General features: G+C 45.8%; 1 protein-coding gene across 4 annotated transcripts in view; it reads right to left on the bottom strand.

Annotated features, from left to right (window-relative positions):
* Window positions 1-4,239: 4,239 nt before the first annotated feature.
* NEBL (nebulette) overlaps window positions 4,240-22,683 on the bottom strand; it is a 274,767-nt gene continuing 256,323 nt past the window's right edge. For all 4 annotated transcript variants that reach the window (XM_064162528.1, XM_064162529.1, XM_064162530.1 and 1 more), the window contains 2 exons: window positions 11,376-11,491; window positions 4,240-7,959 (listed from right to left, as the gene is read on the bottom strand). In XM_064162528.1, the coding sequence (XP_064018598.1) occupies window positions 7,783-7,959; window positions 11,376-11,491 (293 nt within the window). In that variant the 3' untranslated portion in view covers window positions 4,240-7,782. The remainder of the gene's footprint in view (window positions 7,960-11,375; window positions 11,492-22,683) is intronic.

Raw genomic sequence — 22,683 nt, 5'->3', positions numbered from 1 at the left:
GCTATGTTGCTCCCCAGCCTCTACTTCAGTGTACATTAGAAGAGAGGGAAGGAGATTATGTTGTCTCTGTTATTTCCCCCTGTACTCAGCATATCTTGAGCACTGGCTTCAGGTTCAGGGCCCTCAAGCTAAGAAAGACATCAAGATGCAGGTGTAGAGAAGGACACCAAAGCTGGTGAAGGGTCTGAAGAACAGGTCTGGTGAGGAGCAGCTGAGGCAACTGGGGGTGTTTAGTCTGGAGAAGAGGAAGCTGAGGGGAGACCTCATTGCTCTCTACAGGGACCTGAAAGGAGGTTGGAGCCAGGTGGGGGTTGGTCTCTTCTCCCTAGTAAGGAGTGATAGGAGGAAAGGAAATAGGTTCAAGTTGCCTCAGGGTAGGTTTAGGTTGGAGATTAGAAGAAAATTCTTCACTGAAAAGATTTTCAAGCACTGGAAGTCATTGTGAAGGGGTATTTATATGCCAAGTAAGAGAACAGGACATCCTGATGAAAAGGTTGGACTTAAGGAGTGGACCATTGGCTAAATAAGGAATTGGCTGGGTGGTCACACTCAGAGAGTCATGGTCAATGGCTCAGTGTCCAAATGGAGACCAGTGACAAGTGGCATCCCTTAGGGATCAGTACAGGTACTGGTGCTGTTTAACATCTTTGTCAGTGATGTGGGCAGTGGGATGGAAGCACTCTGCAAGTTTGGGGCTGACACCAAGCTGTGTGGTCCAGCTGACAGGCTGGAGAGAAAGGATCTATCCAGAAGGATTTGGACAGGCTGCAGAGGTGTGCCCAAGCCAATCTCATGAATTTCAACAAGGACAAGTACAAGGTCCTGCACCTGGGTCAGGGCAGTCCCAAGCACAAATCCAGGCTGGCTGAAGAGTGCCTTGGGAGCAGTCTGGAGCAGGATTTGGAGGTGTCAGTCGGTGCCAAACTCCTCAGGAGCCTACACTGGTCACTGGCAGCCCAGAGCCAGCTGTGTGCTGCCTGCAACCAGAGCAGAGAGAGCAGCAGCACAGAGAGGAGATTCTGACCCTCTTCTCTGCTCAGACCTCACCTTCAGGCACTGCCTCCAGCTCTGGGGCCCCCAGTACAAGAAAGACCTGGAACAGCTGGAGCAGGTGCAGAGGAGGCCACAAAGATGATCAGAGGGCTGAAGAACCTCCCCTGTGGGGACAGGCTGAGAAAGCTGGAGGTGTTCAGCCTGGGGAAGAGAAGGCTCTGGGGACACCTTAATAGTGGCTTAAGGCCAGTATCTGAAGGGGGGCTACTGAAGAGCCAGGGAGGGACTTTTGACAAGAACTTGGAGTGATAAGACAAGGGGAAACAGCTTTAAGGGGGAAGAAAGATTTAGACCGGAGATTAGGAAGAAATTCTTTAGGGTGAGGGTGGTGAGACACTGGAACAGGTTGCCCAGGGATGCTGTGGATGCCCCCTCCCTGGACCTGCTCCAAGCCAGGTGGGATGAGACCTTGAGCAACCTGGGCTAGTGGAAGGTGTCCCTGCCAGTACAAGGGGGGCTGAAGTAGATGATCTCTAAGGTACCTTCCAAGCTAAGCCATTCTGTGATTTTGACATACATAGAATCAAAGCTCTGTAACTAGTAAAAGCTCACAGGAAACACTCACATCTATTTCTCAAAGGGAAAGTTCACCTCATGGCAACTGTAGCTCACTTACCTGGCATAATGTAAGCAGCTCCACTGCTCTTTCCTTGATAGCATCAACCTTGTCCAAGCCAGCATGCGATGAAGAGATGCAGTCCGTGGAACTGTATATTTAGCACTCACACGAATGACCTGTCCTGAAGCAGAACAACCCTCTGCAGCTACAGGCAGAGCAGCTCCAATACACTTCTGGGGTTTATTTTAGCTTCAAGCTTTATTACAATGTTCAAAAAATAACTTAGGTCTGTCAGTGGATAAAGATAAGCCCAGAGCCACATTTCTATATAGAATGGTCTTAAAGAGGCCATTTTGGTTTAGTTAGTGATGCACTGAAAGCATGCCCAACCAAGTGCCCATTCAAAGACCAGCAAACTGGTATGGATCATGCCTGATCCAGTGCCCATCCAAAGACCAGCAAACTGGTATGGATCATGCCTGATCCAGTGCCCATCCAAAGACCAGCAAACTAGTACGGATCATGTCTGATCCAGTGCCCATCCAAAGACCAGCAAACTGGTATGGATCATGTCTGATCCAGTGCCCATCCAAAGACCAGCAAACTGGTATGGATCAGATCAAAACACCTCTTCTACTTACATATAAAGGCTGGACTAGATGATCCCTGAGGTTCCTTCCAAGCTGGTATTCCATGAATCCACGACTAAGAAAAGGCAGCCACTCGCTGTTGCACTGAAGGGTGACAACCACAGGCTGGAAAAAAACAAGTTTCAAACCTGAGGAGAGGGCACTTCTGATACAAACCAGTGCTGTAGGAAATTAGGAACTGAGCTCAGGTTTGGAGAGTGGTAGTGCTGAAGCTTCTCCTGAAGTTTGAAACTCAGAGCTTCCTTGGTTCTTGGACAGCTTGGATTGATGTGTGTGGTCCTTTGGCAGGGTGTTGTTTATGAATATACTACATACATAGTGCTGGGTTTAATCTTTTATTGGAATGACCTTTAATGGAAAGCAAAATAAATGGTTATGTTACATCCACTGTGACATCAACTAAAATGTGAACTAGTTTGCATAGGTTAGAACTTTGGGCAGCATGACGTTGGCTCTAGTCCACCAAAAAGAGGCTTAGATATTCACAGTGTAGAGGAAGAAACAGGAATTAAAGCATTTCTACTAAAATAGATTTTAATAGCTGGTGTTAACTTTCTGCATAACAAAAGCCAAATTCGGATGGTACATCAGATGATCCAAGAGTAAACATATCTGTCCCTTGAAAAAAACACAAAACCAAAACAACCAAAAAAAGAAAGAAAAGGCAAAAGAAAGCAAAACCCAAACCCGAATTGTCACCTTCAGAACTGTGTACTCCCAAACGCAGGACAGTGGTGCATTAAAAAGAACTCAAACTTTACACACTCCAAAGCAAACATTAAGCCAAACTGCACAGAGGTTCGTGGTTTTTTGCTTTTGTTTATATCACACTGCAAAAACCAACAGCTGGGAGAGTCCCCCCACATCATCATCATCATCATCATGCTCATCGATGCCAACACAGTGCTGCTGCCTTCCAAGGGCTTAGCTGTTTCTAATAGCAAGATTAAAATACACATGATTGAAATGCTACAGTATAGCTTGTTTCCCCCTCCTCCCCCCCACCTCCCCCCTCCCCCAAATAATAATAATTAAACAAAGGTCAACAACAACTGGATTACAACTGAAGTACAATATGCAAATCCTATTTATCAGACACAAGAAGCATATGAAATTCCTTTGAGTATACTGTTGTAGTGCAGGCAGTTTAGGAGATAGAGCTTCCAAGGTTTTCCTTTAGACAGGAGAGGTGGGGAATCCTATGGCAGAAAGCTGGAGAAAAATCACTAAAGCAGTGCAAAATGGTTTGCTCCTCTACAGCTCACTTTTTTTTTTTGCCAGCACATCAGTTTGGAGATCTTCTTTCAACAGCTTCTTTTGTCTGTTTCAGCATCTGAGTGAAACACTCTACGAACTGAAGCCTGTTCCGTGTTTTGACGGAGTATTAAGCAACGTAATTAAAAGTTATACCCTGTACCACTTTCTGCCAAAGGCTTCCTGCATTTGTGGTTGCTTTCTCACTTTGCCAGATGGCACGAGTCACTGTACAATAAAAACTAGAATGATTACCTGTCCCAAGCTCTGCAGGACCTTCCATATCCCTGAGGAACGCTTGGTAGGGGACGCATTTGTCAAAAAATAGAATCCGTGGGAGGCAATTCCCTGTCAAATCCCAACCTGCTGAAGTGGTTTCTGCTATGTCAGATGGAATCAAGAACACCCTGTTTCATCAAGATTCAAAGGTTAATGTCCCAGCATGGAAAATGACAAGTGCAGGAGCTGCAAGTAGCTTTGTTTAGGAAATGAAGATCAGCCAGACAAGGAGGGATGAAATGCAAGGCACCCATTTGTTCTCCTCTGTCTGGGTGTGTATGTGTATGAAGATGTTCTGTGTTGTTCCCTACATTTATACTCCCCTTAGAGAACTACAGCCTATTGTGTCTTCTTGACTTCTAAAATGGGAATGTGTCAACTTCCAACATGAACTTGGGAATTCTGGCTCCTTCAAAGTCTTTTCCCTTCCCCAGAGCTTCTACAGGAAGAAAGGACAGCGAGAGGCACAGGCTAGGCTGAAAAGGAATAATGACTGTAAGGTGACAGGACAGCATCTAACAGAACCAGCTGCCCAGGGAGGTTGTGGAGTCTCCCTCTCTGGAGATATTCAAGAGCCATCTGATGTGTTCCCATGTGACCTGCTCTAGGTGATCCTGCTCTGGCAGGGAGCTGGGACCAGATCATCTTTCCAGGTCCCTTCCAGCCCCTGACATTCTATAATTCTATGATCTGTTCACCTCTACACCCACTGTGTGTGGCAGGCTCCCAACCTATGCCTCGTGAAATCTGTGCTGGCACAATTTGGCTGCTAACTTCCTTTCCCTACCTTCCAAATTTTAGACCTTCATTGCATCTATTTTTTTACTTACATTTGCACTCTGATCATTTGGAGCCTTCAATAGCATTGCTGAGAACACAGCTGCAGAGTGACACTAACGTTTGCTTCACAGCAGAAAGCAGGATCCATCCCCTGTGAACACAAACTACCAAGCATCCACAACACAAAAACCTGACTACAGGAGCGAGGGACTCAAAATCAGAGCTTACTAATTCTGCTGGCATTGCGCTTCACGAGAGAAATCCATCCACATCCTCTGCTCTCTTCTTGACCTCTTTTATTTTGCAGACTGCTTTGCCAGGCTAATAAATATGCAAAAACACAAATTAGAAAGGAGATTTCATTTCCTTTGCTTAGCATAACACAGCCCTCTAATATCATCAGGTGCTCCTCTCCTGATTCACTTTTCACTGTGAGCCAGCTCCTCGGCTAAGACCGACTCCAGTGCATTTAGAGATGGGAACTTCCCTTTCTGTTTCTAAGTCACTGAAAACCACAACTCGATGCAATTTCTCTATTCCCTGTAGTTCTTTTCGGCCCTATCTGCTTAACAAACTGACAAGTTGCATCTTATTGTTGTCAGCATTACACAGTTAATAGAGCAGCACAGCAGCAAGTGACAGCCAATTCTGCCTCAGGCATTAGTAGCGAGAGCTGCCAGGCACCATTGGATGGGATTCCTCCCCTTGCTAGGGATGAAAAACCACCAGAGAAACAGCCTGCTTCTTTCAGAGCTTCTAGCTCAGCTTAGCACAGCAGCCTTTTGAGGGGGGAGGAAGAAGGCCATTTTTACTTGCAAAGCTTGGTAATTACATGTGGAAATCAGCAGCAAATGTATCAGAGTCTGCTGCAGAAGGAGCTCTGAAGGCAAAACTTTCAACACCCTTAAGTGACAGCAGTGTCACCCTTGGGGATGATGTGTTTACACTATCACATCCTTGGCTTTAAACCACGAGTTTTGAAGTTCCTAGGTCAGCTTCAGCTTTGAAATCAGGCAGCTGCCAAGAAAGCACAGGCATTGCCTCAGGTTTTTGCAATGCAGGCAACTCTATGCTGCTCAGCAGCTGGGATCAGCCCTGTGCTAGCAACACCTGAAAAGAAATATTGCATAAGCTTTCCAACTCCTAATTGTATGCAAAAATAGAATGAGAGGTATTTGCACTGGCTTCTTTCAGCTGCTAGAACAAACCCATACTGCCTTCCTTCTTGATTCTTTAAAGGCTTGCTTGTCTTGTGAAGTGAGACAGAGAGAACTGTCTGCAAACTCTGTCATTAAGTTCTACTTTAAACACTTCAGAGATGGGAGAAAGCCAGCACAGGCTCCACACTCAGAGAGCTGCTCCAAAATCAACTTCTCTAGCACATGGCTGAGCACCATAAATGAGGCCAGCAGCAAAACCATTTTCTTCCTTACACACACGTGAACACATAGCAATTCCCAGATGGATCTTTAACTCTTTTCTCCTTCCACCCAGAGTTTCTCCCTGTGATGAAGGAACACAGAATCCTCCTGGCATCCAGCAAAAGCAAAAGCAGCTTCTCTGCAACTCAAGCTTGCTGGACCAGTCCCTCTTACAAGTCCACTATGTCACCAGTTATTCGATTCTCAGCCTCACAGCCTAAGATGTGCATCTCTCACTGCTGATCATCAGTTCATGGACACCGAGCAGCTTATATGAAGGTTTGCCAGCAAAACAGGTTCACTGTTTTCTATAGGTGGCTGTGTTGAAAAGAATGATGGCATAGAACATGTTGGTGTAGAGTGTGGTGGCATAGAGCGTGTTGGTCAGAGTGTGTTGGCATGGAGTGTGATGGTATAGAAGTATGTTAGACTTCTGCTCAGTCAGTTTTCCCTTCAGGGTCTGTTATGTGATTAAAGCAGTAAAAGAAAACAGAACTTCTCTCCATCATCAGTCCTTTGGCAAGTGTACAACCTGCTGTTGGATCACCAAGATTCCTAGAGGCAATGGAAGCAAGAGGCCATCGAGCTGCAATGCACTACAGCAACCAGAGATGTCCTGCACTCCTCAGGGGAGGTGCAAGTGTTTCTGCAGCAGGGGTGAGCACATCAGCTCGTTAGGAAAGCAGCCATTAAGCAAGTTACCTGGAGGGATGGGGCTGCAGGCTTCGTGTGACTGCACAGCACTGGGGCTTCACACCAGGGAGTTATTTACAGCAGGATGGGTGAAGGTAAAGGAACCAACATGAAGTACTGGTCTGTAGGTTGCCCTAATGGAAGCTTCTATTGAAATGCTAAGCATTATTAGAAGGAAACAGAAGAGCTGACAGGTTTTATACTCTAGAGAGTCTTTTCAAGGGATTTGCTGTGGAAAAGACACCAAAGAACCATGAATCCGGGCATGGACCGAACTGATGCACAAGGCCTTCAGGAACCTGCTCTAGTGGGAGCTGTCCCTGCCCACGGCAGGGAGGGTTGGAACCAGATGATCTTGAAGGCCCCTTCCAACCCAAACCATTCTATGATTCTGTGATGGACTGGGATGCAAGCAAAGCTGACAGAAGACTTAGCTGTTGGAAATCAGAGAGGAGTAAACCAGGAAGAGATAAGAGTGTGCAAGAGGCAGGAGATATTTGCTGTCAAAATAGACCTGTTTAGTGCAAGGCTGCTGGGCAGTAGGGGTTCTTAGTTCTCATTTGAGGAGGGTTATTAGCATATTACTTCTTGTCGTTTCAGATGACTGAATTACCTACTCATCTTTACTTTATTAGGATGCTTAGTGCTCAAACTTTAAACACCTTCCTGACAATTTGAAGACGTGGCTCAGACTTTGTGTGTTAACCACCTGTGACTTCAGAGTGCCATAAGAAGTGAATCAATTTTATGGCTGCTATTATAAAGAGAAGCGATGTCTTTGAGGTGCAGGGAGAAGTTGTTTGCCCTTTACAGCTAATTGATTGAAATCTTTACAGGATTGGCACCACCAGGCTTCCATGCAGGATTTTCACTTTGAGGGAGCACTAGTAGAAGCAATGCTGCTGTCAAAGCTCTGAGCTTCTGGCTGATTATTGATCTTTAAAGGGCTCTAAACTGAATTTGGAGTGAGAGTGCAGACTGTTATAGCAGTGGCGAAGTAATGAACATGGATTCTTAAAGATCCTTCTGACTTCTTCTAAAAGGTTAGACTTTGAGTAAATCATAATAAAGCTCCAAGGACTAGAGACAAAAATTAGTTAACAAACTCAATGTAATTGGCTGGAAGCATCCCTGTTTTCCCAGTTCTCTGAACAGTACCATACATCCAGCCATCATCGATGGGTTGCACATTGATGATGTAATCACCATCCCTGAAGGAGACTTCATCTTCATCTTGAGCACTGTAGTCATACATAGCTCTGTATGTTCTCTGTTGAAGGAAAGAAAACAAGGCTGTAAAAGTTCCCAAGAGCAGGGAAGGGAGCAAGGCAGAGAGAAATCCAGAGGTGAGAAGAGCAAGCACACCCTGCATCCTGCCCACCGCACAGTGAATACAGCCCCTTTGAGTACCAAAATGTGAACCTACATTGTCCAAAGTCCTCACACCAACAGATTTCAAGCCATTCACTGCCTCCTGAGATGCTCCAGCTCCTGTTTCATACAGTCATCAGCAAGAGTTCCTTACACTCAGCCAGGTATAGCTGCGCTAGCCAATCTCTTCTCAGTGGTCAGCAGCAAGAAGACAAAAACAATGGACACAAACTGGAACATGAGGGAAAACTTCTTCACAGAGATGATGACAGAACCCTGGAGCAGGCTGCCCAGAGAGGTTGTGGAGTCTCCTTCTCTGGAGACTTTCAAATTCCACCTGGATGCATTCCTGGATGACACTGCCTTGGCAGGGAAGTTGGACTCAATGATCTCTGGAGGCCCCTTCCAATCTCTAAAGTTCTGTGATTCTGTGCTGCTGCTCCCTGTTTGCATGAATCCCTTCTGGGAAGCTCTTTAGCTTCTCCTGTGTCTTTGCTACAGAAAAGAAAGAGTCTTCATTCAGGTCATTAACTTTGCCATCTCACTGAGTGTCCTTCATTTCACTGGGGTTCTACCTCAGATGAAGAATTAGGAACATATTATTATCTAGTGGGGAAAAAATAAGATCAAGAAGTCTGCAGAAATGATTTGTGGTTTGAATATTCAGATAAAAGAATCCAAGAGTCCTCTGCCCACTCTAAGCCAAGACATTCATTATCTTCCCAAACACTAGAGGTACCAACTCCTGGCCAAACCTGGGGACCACTGCCTTTCCTGACCAGCCTTCTCTGAACTGTGCCTGACTCCTGCTCTGTATGACTGTTCTCTGCCGTGCCTTGGAATGCTGCTGCCCTAAACGCTGTGAACAAAGTGCTGCTGGTTGGCAGCCATCCGAAGGTGAGCCAGCAGTGTGCTCAGGTAGCCAGGAAAGCCACCAGCATCCTGCCTTGTATCAGGAACAGTGTGGCCAGCAGCAGGTGAGTGATTTTCTCCCTGTGCTCAGCACTGGTGAGGCTGCATGTTGAATGCTGGGTTCAGCAGCATTCATTTTTTTGCCCCTGGCTATAAGAAGGACAATGAAGTTGGAATGAGTTGGGGGCTGCTCTCTTCTCCCTAGTATCAGGTGACAAAATGAGAGGAAATTATCTGAAAATATGGCAGGATCACCTAGAGTAGATCACACAGGAATGTGTCCAAACAAGTTCTGAATGTCTCCATAGGAGACTCCACAGCCTCTCTGGGTAGCCTGCTCCAGGGCTCTGTCACCCTGACAGTGAGATGGTTTTTCCTCCTGTTCCAGTGGCACCTCCTCTGCTCCAGCTTGCACCCATTGCCCCTTCACAGAAAACAGAATTAGCCAGGTTGGAAAAGACATCTAGAATCATTGAGTCCAATCTATCACCCTTCCAATCAACTAAACCATGGCACCAAGTGCCTCACCCAGCCTCCTTTTAAACACCTCCAGGGATGGGGACTCCAACACCTCCCTGGGCAATCACTCTCTCTGGGAAGAACTTCTTCCTAACATCCAGCCTAAACCTGCCCTGGCACAGATTGAGGCTGTGTCCTCTTGTCCTGTTGCTGCTTGCCTGGCAGAAGAGCCCAACCCCACCTGGCTACAGCCTCCCTTCAGGTAGTTGTAGGCAGCAATGAGCTCTGCCCTGAGCCTCCTCTTCTGCAGGCTGCACACCCCCAGCTCCCTCAGCCTCTCCTCACAGGGCTGTGTTCCAGGCCTCTCACCAGCTTTGTTGCCCCCTTGTGGACACCTTCCTGTATCTCAACATCTCTCTTGAATTGAAGAGCCCAGAACTGTCCTATCATTAGACATCATTGAGCAGAGTCTGTCTCCATCCTCCTGACACTGTCCTGCACATCTTTAGCACAGCAATGAGGGCAGCCTTCAGGCTTCTCTGCTCCAAACCCCAGCTCCCTGAGCCTGGCCTCACAGGAGATGCTCCACTGCCTTCACCACTAACTTCAAAAAACCCAGTGAAAGCTCTGCAGTTACAAGAAGCCCAGCAGCACCTAAACAATCTATTTGCAACAAAAATGTCCATTTAAGAAACAAAGGAGCAAGTCAATCTCTGGTGTAAGGCAAAGAACAGATTTTCCTCTGGGCCATGCTTCTATTTCTCCTCTAATGGGCAAAGTCTGGGGGCAGAAATTCTATGAAACTAACATGCAAAAAGCAGAGAAGTTTTTTTTCTGACTCAGAAGGATGCTCACCTCACCCTTAAAAAAATATGGTGGAGGACATGCCACTGCTGTCTCCTTTAAGGCAGCTCGACCACATGCCTGTGGTGGCAGAGCTGTGAAGACAAGCTGGTAATATCAAACTTTTAAACAAGAAAAATGTATTAGGGCCCTAAATGCTGCTCTGAGAAACCTAAATTTATGGCCTTAACACCTAATTAGGTGCTAAATGGCTGCCAGGAGAAATCTCCATAATAATCCTGTTAGTGCTTAATGCCCAATTATCACTTCAGAGTGTAGCCTGGGCTGTAGAACTGAGAATTGCCCTGCTTAAAGAAGGTTTAAAATGCATTTTAGTGAATCATTCCTCTGTCGGCGTTGAGTTTAGCAGGTAAGGAGAGCACAAGAGGGCACACCAAAAAGTTGGGGTCTTGTAAAACAGTCAAATGCTCATCCCTCACCCCCTCAAAGGTCTAACTGCCAGTTGTGGCTCAGACAGAACACTGAGTTTAGTGCTTTATGAAGTCACAGCAGGATCATCTAGAGCAGCTCACACAGGAACTCGTTAGGCAGGTTTTGAATATCTCCAGAGGGGGAGACTCCACAACCCCCCATGGCAACCTGTTCCAGGGTTCTGTTACCCTCACAGAGAAGAAATTCCTCCTATTTCAATGCAACTTCCTACCTCTCAACTTCCACCATTGCCCCTTGTCCTGTCATTGGACATCACCCAGCAGAGTCTGGCTCCAGCCTCCTGGCACTCACCTTTACATCTTTATCAGCATTGATGAGGTCACCACTCAGTCTCCTCCTCCCCAAGCTAAAGAGCCCCAGCTCCCTCACCTCCCTGGGTAACCTGTTCCAGTGTCTTGCCACCCTCATGCTGAAGAATGTCTCTCTGACATCTAATCTAAATCTCCTCTCCTCTAGCTTAGATCCATTCCCCCCCGCAGTGCTATCACTACCTGACACCCCAAAAAAGTCCTCCTCCAGCTTTCTTGCAAAACAGTCAAAGAGTCCAACTCTACAGTTCAAGGAGACAAAGTCTGTCCTACTGAGGAGGCTTCACAAGAGGTGGTGATGTTGCTTCCCAAACAAGTGTTCCTTCAAGCCAATACTCACCAGACTTGCTGAATGGGGCTGTGAGTGCATGGACCTCATGGATGACATACTGGTCTGGTGCATGTATCCATATCCTTGGGACTGGCTTTGCTGATATGCCCCAGGGAGAACAGGGGCTGTGGGTTAAAGAAACAGAGACACATTCATGTAGGTCTAAAGATAAAGTCCTTCTCTAGCATTCTGTAGAATCTGTAAATAACAATTGCTCATTGAGAAACACTTCCAAATTACTTCTGTACACAACTTAAGGCTTTCCAGAGGTCGAATCACACATAAAAGGTGGCCAAAGTTATAGCAATATATCCACAAAGACTGTCAAGGTTCCTTGGTAGGAGAAGCTTATGGCAGAATTCTGATCAGAAAATGGCACACAAAAGCTTGAGACACCACTACATCAACTTTGACACTGCCAGAGATGCTGGCACTAAATAAATAGTTGTATCCTTTTGGGTTTTTTTTTCCATTATAAGAACACTGCGGAAAGGCTTCAAAAAAAATGACTAAGTTTTGACAATTTGGGGTGGAAAAAATATTAAAGAAATCTGCAGACTGTTGTCTGCTTGGAAGATACTTTGGGAATCACAGAATTAAGCAGGTTTATACAAGAAGGAGGGAGACTTACAGTGGATATTAGGAAGAAATTCTTTCCAGTGAGGGTGGTGAGACACTGGAACAGGCTGCCCAGGGAGGCTGTGGATGCTTCCTCCCTGGAAGTGTTCAAGGCCAGACTGAATGAGGCCTTGAGCAACCCGGGCCAGTGGAAGGTGTCCCTGCCCAACTCAAACCATTCTATGGATCACTGAATCTATGTAGTTTGCAGCAGAAGCTGTTGAGAGCAAGGAAGTCAGTTTTAAGGAAAAGAAGAACACTTTCACCTTGGTCTTCTCTAAAACTCTGCCTCCCTTCACAGGAATGCTCAGAACACAGATAAATCAAACTCATCTTATCCCTAAACTCCAATAAGAATGGGTAAGGGGAAAAGTCAGTGAAAAAAGGGGGGGAAATAAGCCTTTCCAAGAAGGGTTTAGTGTGCACTTACCCAAGTGTCACAAAACTGGAGCAAGGAGAAAATGACAGAACAGATACTCAAAAAGTTGCTCAAGGAATGAATGATCTTTTAGGTCCTTTCCAACCCAAACCGTTCTAGGATTCTGTGATTAATGAAGAGCCAACAGATCTGAGCTGTTTCTGGTGATGTACAGATAACTCAAGGTGAGAATAAACGATGCAGGAAGAGAATTTGACTTCTCTTCATCATCATGGCCCAGAGTTAGCTGCAATCTTTTGCCTCAGACCAAAGTATAAAAGTTGTATAACATCACTGAGCGAGGCAGCAGCAAAAGCAATGGCTTTGGTTAACCTAAGGGAACAATAAACCAGTGGTGAAACATGAAATTCATTTAGCTGAAGCCAGATTTATCGGTGAGGCAGCTGAGGGCTGACCATTGCTGCCAGAAGTGCAGGAGGATGTTTTGTCATTCTTGCATTAAGACTTGACCAGATGCATTCTGATGTACCAGAACATGCTATTTTTCTTGTCCCGCTTGCCAAGCAAGGCAGATACTCATTTTAAACGACTGACTTGAAGCAGAATGCTTAACATATTTCTCTTTCTATACCTTGATAGTCTTCCCCAGAGTAAAGAAAGAGGAAAATAAATGACCATGAGAAAAAGCAAGCAGAGAGGAAGCCTTCAAGGAGAAGCAGCAGATGAAAGAATGACAGTGAGTATCAGCGGTGAGGTCTGCCGGGTGTGTGGGGGGACAGGCTCTGCTCACTACTCCCTGGGATAGGACAAGCAGCAATGGATGCAAGCTGCAGCACAGGAGGTTCCAGCTCAACACAAGGGCTGTCTTTACTGTAAGGGTCACAGAGCACCAGAACAGGCTGCCCAGAGAGGTTGTGGAGTCTCCTTCTCTGGAGCCTTTCAAGGCCTGTCTGGATGTGTCTGTGACCTGAGTTAGATTGTAGGGTCCTGCTCTGGCAGAAGGGTTGAACTTGATGATCTCTTTGGGTCCCTTCCACCCCCTGACATACTGTGATCCTGTGAACTGATCATGGTGTGCTAGGAGAAGGGCTGGGGAGGAAAAAGATCACTGTGGCAACAGGAAAAGAGTGGTTAAGAGAGCATTGCATAACAAGGTAAGAAAATAAAAGATTTTATGCTGAAAAGAAAAAAAATCATTTGAAGGGCAAGTTGTATTTTACCAAAGCCACACTCCTTTATCAGCCTTTTGTTCAGCAGAAACCTGATAATTCAAAGTGAAAACCAAGGCATCCCCACTGCTACCTGCTGCACATTTGCAGCTGACTACAACACATTTACAGGATCAGATGAGAAACAATCATCACTTCATTTACTCTTATAGGCAGCAGACAATTTGAAGCATGCATTCTACTTTCTTGACTCATGTTTTACCTACCAGGCTAACACGATTTCAGAGAACTCACTAAGAACACTGCAACATTTGGTAAGAACAAGATGAGAGAGCAGGATGTAAAGAGAATATTTATGTGCTTCACTGCAGTAAGAGGATGATCCAGCTCTCGATTTTCTGAGGAGCACAAAAGTTGCACCAAAGCCAGGACACTGCCTTATGGCACATTCATCTACAGCTACCTGAAGGAACATTGTGGGGAGGCTGCTGCTGGTCTCTTCTCACAGGTAACTGGAAACAGAACAAAGGGGAATGACCTCAAGAAGAGGTTTAGATTGGACATGAGGAAAACATTTCTCATGGAGAGAGTGGTCAGGCACTGGCATGAGCTGCCCAGGTAGATGGTGGAGTCACCAGCCTTGGATGTGTTTAAGGGTCATTTGGACGTAGTGCTTAGGGGCATGGTTTAAGGTGAGTCTGATAGAGTAAGGTTCTAAGTTGGACTTGGTGATCCTGAGGGGCTTTGCCAACCTGGATGTTTCTGTGATCCTGTCTCAAAGAGGCAGAGATGTGGAGCCGAGTGCCATGGTTTAGCACCAGACTTGCTAGAGCTGGATACTGGTTGGACTCAATCACCTTAAAGGTCTTTTCCAAACAAAACCATTCTGTGATTCTATCCCTGTGTTGCTGACACTGCTGACTGGCTTGCCCAACACAGGTGAAGCTCTAGTGAGCGAGCTCTGTCCTTATCTCTGTCCATAAGCCTTTTGTTATTTTCTGTCCCCTCTCTAGTCAAGAGCAGGAGTGCGAGAGCAGCTTTGGTGGGCACTTGGCATCCAGCCATGGCCAGCCCATCACAGCGTGGAGCAATATCATTGCAGGGACACCTTTCACTGGATCAAACTTCTCAAGGCCTCATCCAACCCGATCTTGAACAGCTCCAGAAGGAGGCATCCACAGCCTCCCTGGGCAACCTGTTCAAGTGTCTCACTGGAAAGAATTTCTTCCTTATCTCCAATCTAAATCTGCCCTCTTTCATCTTAAGGCCACTCTCCCTGTTCTATCACTACAAGCCCTTGTGAAAAATCCCTCCCCAGAAGGGAGATTAAGCCTGATAAAGATCAAGATTAGGCAAATGCAGCCAGCGAGAGCTGTTTACTCGACAATAAAAACGGAGATCAGACAAGTTAAAGACTTTACAAAGTGTGCAAGCCCTGTCCAGAGACAGAGATGAAGAGGCTGTGGTAAGGTCCAGAACTCTGCAGCATCTCCAAGCACAGAGCAAGGGGAAAGACTCTAAAAGTGCACAGAATCATAGAATCATTGCAGTTGGAGTAAGACCTTTAAGATCACCATGACAAAGCTGTCAGAGGAGTAGAAAGGACAAACAGAAGAGTACAGATACATTAGATACAGATAAACCAGGAAAACCTCAGGACTAACTCTCCAGTGCAGAACCAATTGCCAAAACCAATCCCATCCCAAACTGGCATGAGCAGAAAACAAATGCAGAAAGACACTTTCAAAATCAGGTGAAGAAACCATTTTATGCCAATCATTTCAGAAGAGCCCAGGTTTAGCTCCTATCATTTTCCACATTCATTCTAATTCATGTGACTCTTCACTCCAAATTCCAGCATATTCCATCGTCAGGCTGGATTCTTTGTTTCAAAAATGCCAAGCTATTAACTCCACAGCCTCAAAATGCAATGAAATGGCTCTTTTTAGCTTTGAGACATTAATCACAGGTGATGCACTCCCAGAAAGAAATTTGGCACTAAGCTACTATCTTCTGATGAACAGCACTGAAAAATTCCTTCCCAGCCTACTCTACAGTTCTGTTGCTTAGCATTAACTTCTCAAACAAGCTAGAAAATGAAAACACATACACTAAACTGATTAGAACTCTTATCTAGGATAGAGTTTTGCCATTTTCTGCTCAGAAAGAATAGCACAGCACAGTTAGATTTACTGGGAACAAGTCAGACTGCATAAGCATATAAAAAGCACTAACCTGAAGACTGCAGATGGTGAGCCCTGATACAGAACAGGGCTGTTTTTAGGACAGTAGAGAACAACATGGTAAAGCATCTTGGCATTTTATCCTGTAACAGTAACTTTCCCTTCATTTCTTTTCTTTTTCTTTCTGCTTTTTCCTTTCCTCCCTCTTTTCCTTGCCCTTTACTCATCAGTCAGGCTGCTTTCAGGGATGTCTGAGCTACAGGCTTGCTGCTCGCAGTGCTGCTGTCAGAAGCAGCAGTTTGTCCGTGTGCTATCCACTGCAGGAGTCACCACTGCTTAGCAGATTGGACTCTCAAACCCAGCTATAATTAGGCTGTTGAAATCACAACCTGAAAGTATGACCTAATTCGCACAGGGCACTAAAAAATATCTGCCAGCCTCACTGACCTCATTAGGAATGAAGCTCTGAACTACTTGGAGTCACTGGCAAACTCAGAACATTACAAGCCTAGGAAGTTTCCATAACCTAAATCGTGGAGGTATAAGAAATGCTGTGCAGTCTTCAAACCCTTTGAAAAACAGAATGAGGTGCAGTGGGGGAATCAACAAACTGATTTATTTTATATTAAAGACCCTAATTACTCATGATGCAAAATAAATCACAGTGGCACTAGTCACAAGATTGCTTATGATTGGTAAAATAAAACTTTGTTAGTGTCATGATTCATCAGGTCAACTCCTTCAAGCCCATTATGCTCTAAGACTGTTTTACCAGCTGGCAGTAACAATGGAATGACAAAAAGGACATGTAATGTGTCTGGGCTCCCCAGTTCAAGAAGGACAAGGAGCTACTAGAGAGAGTCCAGGGGAGAGAAACTAAGATGCTGAAGGACTGGAGCACCTACCTTGTGAGGAGAGGCTGAGAGACTTGGGGCTGTTTACCCTGAAGAAGAGCAGTCTGAGAGGAGATCCCCAACTCCCTCAGTCTCTCCTCACAGCAGAGCAGCTCCAGCCCTCTGATCATCCTCATGGCCCTTCTCTAGACACTTTTCAGCACATCCATATCCCTCTTGCAACAGAGGCTCCAGAACTGGAGGCAGTACTCTAGGTGGGGTTTCAGCAGTGTGGAGTAGAGGGGGAGGATCACCTCCCTGACCCACACTTCTCTTGCTACAGCCCAGGCTCTGGTTAGCTCTCTGAGCTGCAAGAGCACACTGGCAGCTCACATTGAGCTTCTTGTCCACCAGCACCCCCAAGTTCCTCTCCTCAGGCATTAAATCCTCTGAAGTGTATCAGGCGCTGCTCTGGGGGACCACGCTGAATAACTGAAACAACTGCTAGCCAAGGGAGCTGTTAACACTTCCAGCTGTTGAGTTCCTTGAAAAATTCCTTCCCACTTTCTGTTCACTAGTTGTTTAAAGGAAAAGGGAACAAACTCAGATGGCTGGCAGGGTGAGCAGAAGGATCCCCTGAACTGCTGCCACACTACAGAACTCAGAAAGGTCCTTGTGGCCAAGAGGTCTAATGGCATCCTGGGGTGCATCGAGAAACATGTGTCCAGCAGGACTAGGGAGGTTCTCCTTCTGCTCTACTCTGAGACCACACCTGCAATACTGTGTCCAGTTTTGGGCTTCCCAATCAAGAGACAGGGACCTGCTGGAGAGAATCCAATGGAGAGCTAAAGGATGATGAAGGGAATGGAACATCTCTGCTAAGAAATACGGAGAGCTCTGAAGTTTAGCCTGGAGAAGAGGAGGCTGAGAGAGGAACTGATCAATGTCTATAAATACCTGAAGGGTGGGTGTCAGGAGAGAGGTGCCAGGTTCTTTATGGTGGTGCCCTGTGATAGGACAAGGAACAACATTTACAAGCTGGAATCAAGTAAGTTCCACCTTAACATGAGGAGAAGCTTTACTGTGAAGGTGCTGGAGCCTTGGAGCAGACTGCCCAGAGAGGTTGTGGAGCCCTGGAGCAGACTGCCCAGAGAGGTTGCGGAGTCTCCTTCTCTGGAGACTTTCCAAACCCATCTGAATGTGTTCCTGTGTGACTCTGCTTTGGCCAGGGTGTTAAACTAGGTGATCTCCAGAGGATCCATTCCAACCCCTAACATGCTGTGATCCTGTGATTCTCTGATCTCTTCTGGATTGTCCTCTGCTTGGTCGTGTAGGAATTGCCTTTTGCTGCTTCCAGATGTGAAGGGTAAGGAGGAGAAGCCTGAGAATCAAAGACAGGCAGAGGGAATCTGAGCAGAAATAATTTGGAAGTGTGAAATGTAAAGCTCTCCCTGGAACATTAACTCATCCTCAGTGAACATAAACTGAATGAAAATGTCCTTTCAGATGAATCATGGTTTAGGCCTTAATGCATTACAACCCAAGTGGGACATACAGCTTTATTCCCAGAGCCCTAAATCAAACCTTAATCAAAACTTAACTGAGCCCTCACTTGGAGTGCCAAAGGAAGTTTCGAGTTTGACATTAACAATAAAAAAGAGTTTTGCAGATACTTCCTACCTCTTTGTAATGGAAGGAAAGGAAACCTGATCTTCTCCACTAGCTTCTCCCATGTTCTGCACTAACAAAGCACTCCACAGAGGACACTTAAAGTCCAGCAGACCAGACTAGGATAGACAGAGTTGATAATGCTCAAGCTAGTCCGTAAATGTGGTCCTACTGCCACTGTGGATTCCTACATTTAGAGAGCCTAAAAGGATTATTTAGAGGAGGCCAAATTGTCTCTTCAGCAGTCACAAACCCTCTCTGCATGGAAAATTAAACTGAACTTAGCATATATGTAAGGCATGCACCCACTGTTTCTACTTGATGTTTGAACTCCCACAACTAACCCTGCCACCGATTTTCCTCCTTATGTCAAATCTAGAGGTGCAAAGGCATCACCTATCCAAGACCAGGAAGCTCCTCTGTCTGTAATGCCATCATCTGCAACCAGAATAAATCAATACAGGAAATTATGCCCTTCTGAGCATCAGGAGTCACTGTAAAACAGGAGTCAGAGGCTGTAAAAGCCACACACATCTCCTTCAGATGATAGGTGCAGTGTTCAGAAGGCAGGGAGCTCTGTCTTGCTGTCTGAACAAGAGGCTGGAAAGGACCTCTGGACATTATCTAATCCAAACCTCATGCCAGAGCAGGTCCACCTAGAGTAGGTTGGCATAGGATGGCATCCAAGTGGGCTTTCAATGGCTCCAGAGATGGAGACTCCACCACCTTTCAGGCCAGCCTGCTCCAGTGCTCTGCCACTCTTAAATTCACAAAATTCCTCCTCATGTTTAGATGGAGCTTCCTACATTCAAGTTCGTGCCTGGCACCCCTTGTCCTGTCACTGGGCACCGGCTGGCAGCCAGCAGTGGGGTACTGTGTGGTCACAGCACAACTTTGCAAAGGGAACTGCATCATTCCTGTGAAAATTTCCTTGAGAATGGCAGAGCAGGAATTCCCCATTTCCAAGGTCTGCAAGCTCTCAAGACAACTCTTCATGCCAAACAATCTCTAATGTCAGATGGGTACCAAACATGCACCTGCACTTGTGTCCATATTTATACAGGCAGAGAAGTATTTAGCTGAGTTCCAATATTACCAGAGGGTTATAGGTGATGTATTTGTCACTTGACTGCAAGCACTGGTGCTACATTAGACACTTAAGAACAGAAAACTCTGATTACCAGGATGGAAAAGCAGAGTTTTAACAATAAGCTGTAGAGTGGACAAAGACTTTTTCCCACCCCAGGCATTAGCTTTCAAGTTTGATCATCCTGCAAAGGAACAAATCCAAGGCACCATCGAGTTCAAAACAAAAATAAAAAGCCAACCAACAAACCAACACCAAACCCAGAAACAGGTTCAAGAGTCTAGTATAGGGAAGTGTGGATTTGGCCCTCACCAAGAGGGAGTACGCAGAGCCTCATTTTGATGTGTTCAGCCTTCTGTGGAGGTGAGGCCTACTTGGAAGTGGGCATGAAACCCACGAAGTCCATAGCTCTTCCTGTAAAGTCCCTCCAAATGTCATGTTTGATTGCCAGACTGTATGGAGCAGTGCTGCAGAAACAGAGTTCAGCTACCTAGCATAAAAGAACTTTTCTGCTTCATCTGCCAGAGAACTACTGTATCACTCTGCCTGACCTCCTTAAAATGACAGAGCCTGGCAACTGAATGTGAAGATGAGGAGGAGTGAAGGATTTCTGCTCTGTATTCCTTCTGGGTAAACCTAGAGGAGAAGACATCTCTACACTACACTTTCAAGAGCATTCCAATATTCCCTTGTTTTGCTTTTGACTTGTTTTTTATTAATGGTGATTTCTCTCAACCCTCAAAACCAGAGGATGTTTTAAACATAAAATAAAAGGAAAGACAGGGCAAGGAAGGGAACCAAATCCTGTTTCCTTTTCTCTTCTTCCTTCCACTTGCAGCCCAAAAAGCCAATTGTATGCTGGGTTACATCAAGAGAAGTGTGGGCAACAGGGCAAGGGAGGGGATTCTGCCCCTCTACACCACACTGCTGAGACCCCACCTGGAGCATTGTGTTGAGTTCTGAAGCCCTGTGACAGGAGGTGCTGAAACGTGCCCAGAGCAGGCATGAATCCCAGAGCCTTTTCCTCTCCAGACTGAACAGCCCCAACTCTTTCAGCCTGTCCTCATAGCAGAGCAGCTCCAGCCCTCTGATCATCCTCGTGCCTTCTCTGGGCACCTTATTGTGGCCTTGCAGTATCTGAAGAGGGTACAAGAAAGCTGGGAAGGGACTTTTTAGGGTGTCAGGTAGTGATAAGACTGGGGGAATGCATCCAAGCTAGAGGAGGGGAAATTTAGGTTAGACATTAGGAAGAAGTTCTTCCCCATGAGGGAGACGAGACACTGGAACAAGTAGCCCAGGGAGGTGGTGGAAGCCTCATGCCTGGAAGATTTTAGGGCCAGGCTGGATGTGGCTCTGGGCAAGCTGATCTAGTGGAAAGTGTCCCTGCCCTGGCAGGGGGGTTTGAGCTAGGTGACCCTTGAGGTCCCTTCCAGCCCTGACAAATGTGTGATTCTGTCTCTTGACAGAAGAGCAGAGCATTACCATTGTCCCAGCAGAAGTAAACCCCTCAGCCCACACACCAGGGGACATTTCTGCAACTCAAGCATGTGAAATGAAGAGGGCTTTTTTTCTCCATTTCACCTGAGTAGTTTGTTTTGGGACCAGACTGACAGAAGCAGCATCCTCATTTCTGTGGTACTTCTGGGTGAGCATCAAAGCCTCAGGCAAACCCTACAAAGAAACATTTTAGATACAGACCCACAGAGTGTGGTGTGCTGGGGAGAGACATCTCAACTGTTAAAAAGTCCTTTCCTTGCCTCAGTCTCTGGAGATGGAGCTACTGAGAGGGATATATAGAGAAAGTGTTCTAAAATAACAAGTCTGGGGGGAGGGGGAAGAAGTCTCCAAATTAGTGAGCTTGTGCTAGATTCAAGCATTTTTCCTCTTGCCTTGGAGGGAATGGAACTGAAGGAAAGAGTCTCGAGCCATGAGGGTGCGACCAAAATGCCATTTTCACCCACTGAAGTTGATGGCAAAAATCAGTAGATTCATTTTATATGGAGACCTGAAAATAGGAGAAGATGCCTTTATAACAACACATGCTTCAGCGTGGCAATGTAGAGACAGGGAGTGGAAGAAGTCCAGTTAGGTGACACTTGTGTTCCTGTCTGTAGAAAGGAAACCTTTGTTAGAGCAGAAATGAGTTACACAGTGTTTAGGCAGACTGAGAGGCTCTAATGTGACATCTTCTGTCCCACAGGGCAAAAGAAAACCCCTCAGTGATACCCTGGAGTAACAAAATCAGCCTTGAAAAACACTAACAGAGCAACCACTAAAATAAAAATGCAGAGAAGCTGAAAAGTGGTTTCAAATAGAACAGCAAAGTGAAGATTCATTGTCTGCATCAGGCTTGCTGGAGAGCAATGGTAATTGTTTCCTGTCCAGTTTTGACTGCAGTAGCCTAAAAGACAGAAAAGTCTAAAAGGTAGATTATTCTACAAGATTAAGACCAGGCTGGGCAGTGCCTTGAGCGACCTGCTTTAGTGGAAAGTGTCCCTGGCCAAGGCAGGGGATTTGGAACCAGGTGATCTTTCAGGTCCTTTCCCACCCAAACCATTCTATGATGCTGAGGAGGTAGATCGGGGAGAGTCTAAAAGGCAGAACAAGCACAGTCAAACAGGAAGAGTCTAAAAGGCAAACCAGAGATTTTCCAGGACTTAGATCATGCAGAAATCTACTGATTCTGTAGGAAAGCACACCTGGCTCAGCTGAAGCTCATCTTCTAAAATACTGCTCAAGGAATCAAACAGGCAGTAATTCTAGGCAATAACATCAGCAGCCCCCCTATGGGCCTGTTAATGAAACTCCACAAAGACAAGAGAGGAAGCTGTTTAGATATGAATAAACCTTTAACAGTTTATGTGAAGCCAAGGACCCAGCTAAAGGCTGGGAGAAGAGATTAAGGAACAATTCCATCAGCAGTGGCAGTGGCAGACTTGAATTGTAGGTCAAAGAGCAGTAAAGGTATCTAGAATAAGTTAGCCATTGATCAACTTAGAAATATCTGAAAGACGATGAGACAAGCCCAAAGACACTTAAAGGCTGAAAAATGGGCACAGGTCTCCAACTCTCTTCCAGGTTGTGGCACCATCAGACTGAAGAATTGCCCAGTGAGAAGAACTGCTGGAGTTACAAGTCCAAAACCCATGGGAAAGAGCCCTGAGATCTCAGGGAAGTGAATTTAGTTGTCATTTACTGTGCTATGCCATAAGAGGTACTGTATAAAGGTCAAGAGCAAACTCACCTTGTGGCTCTGTGCTCAGTGACATTGGGGCTGGGAGGAAGCTTGGTATTTTTGACCAAAGTTGCTATCTTCTACTGTGTTTTGGTTTGAGTTTGGTTGTTGTTTTTTTCCCTGAGTGTGTTCACAGATATGGCAT

Source organism: Pogoniulus pusillus, chromosome 23, assembly GCF_015220805.1.
Source record: "Pogoniulus pusillus isolate bPogPus1 chromosome 23, bPogPus1.pri, whole genome shotgun sequence".
NCBI lineage: Eukaryota > Metazoa > Chordata > Aves > Piciformes > Lybiidae > Pogoniulus > Pogoniulus pusillus.
This window is presented reverse-complemented; position numbering and strand designations above follow the sequence as displayed.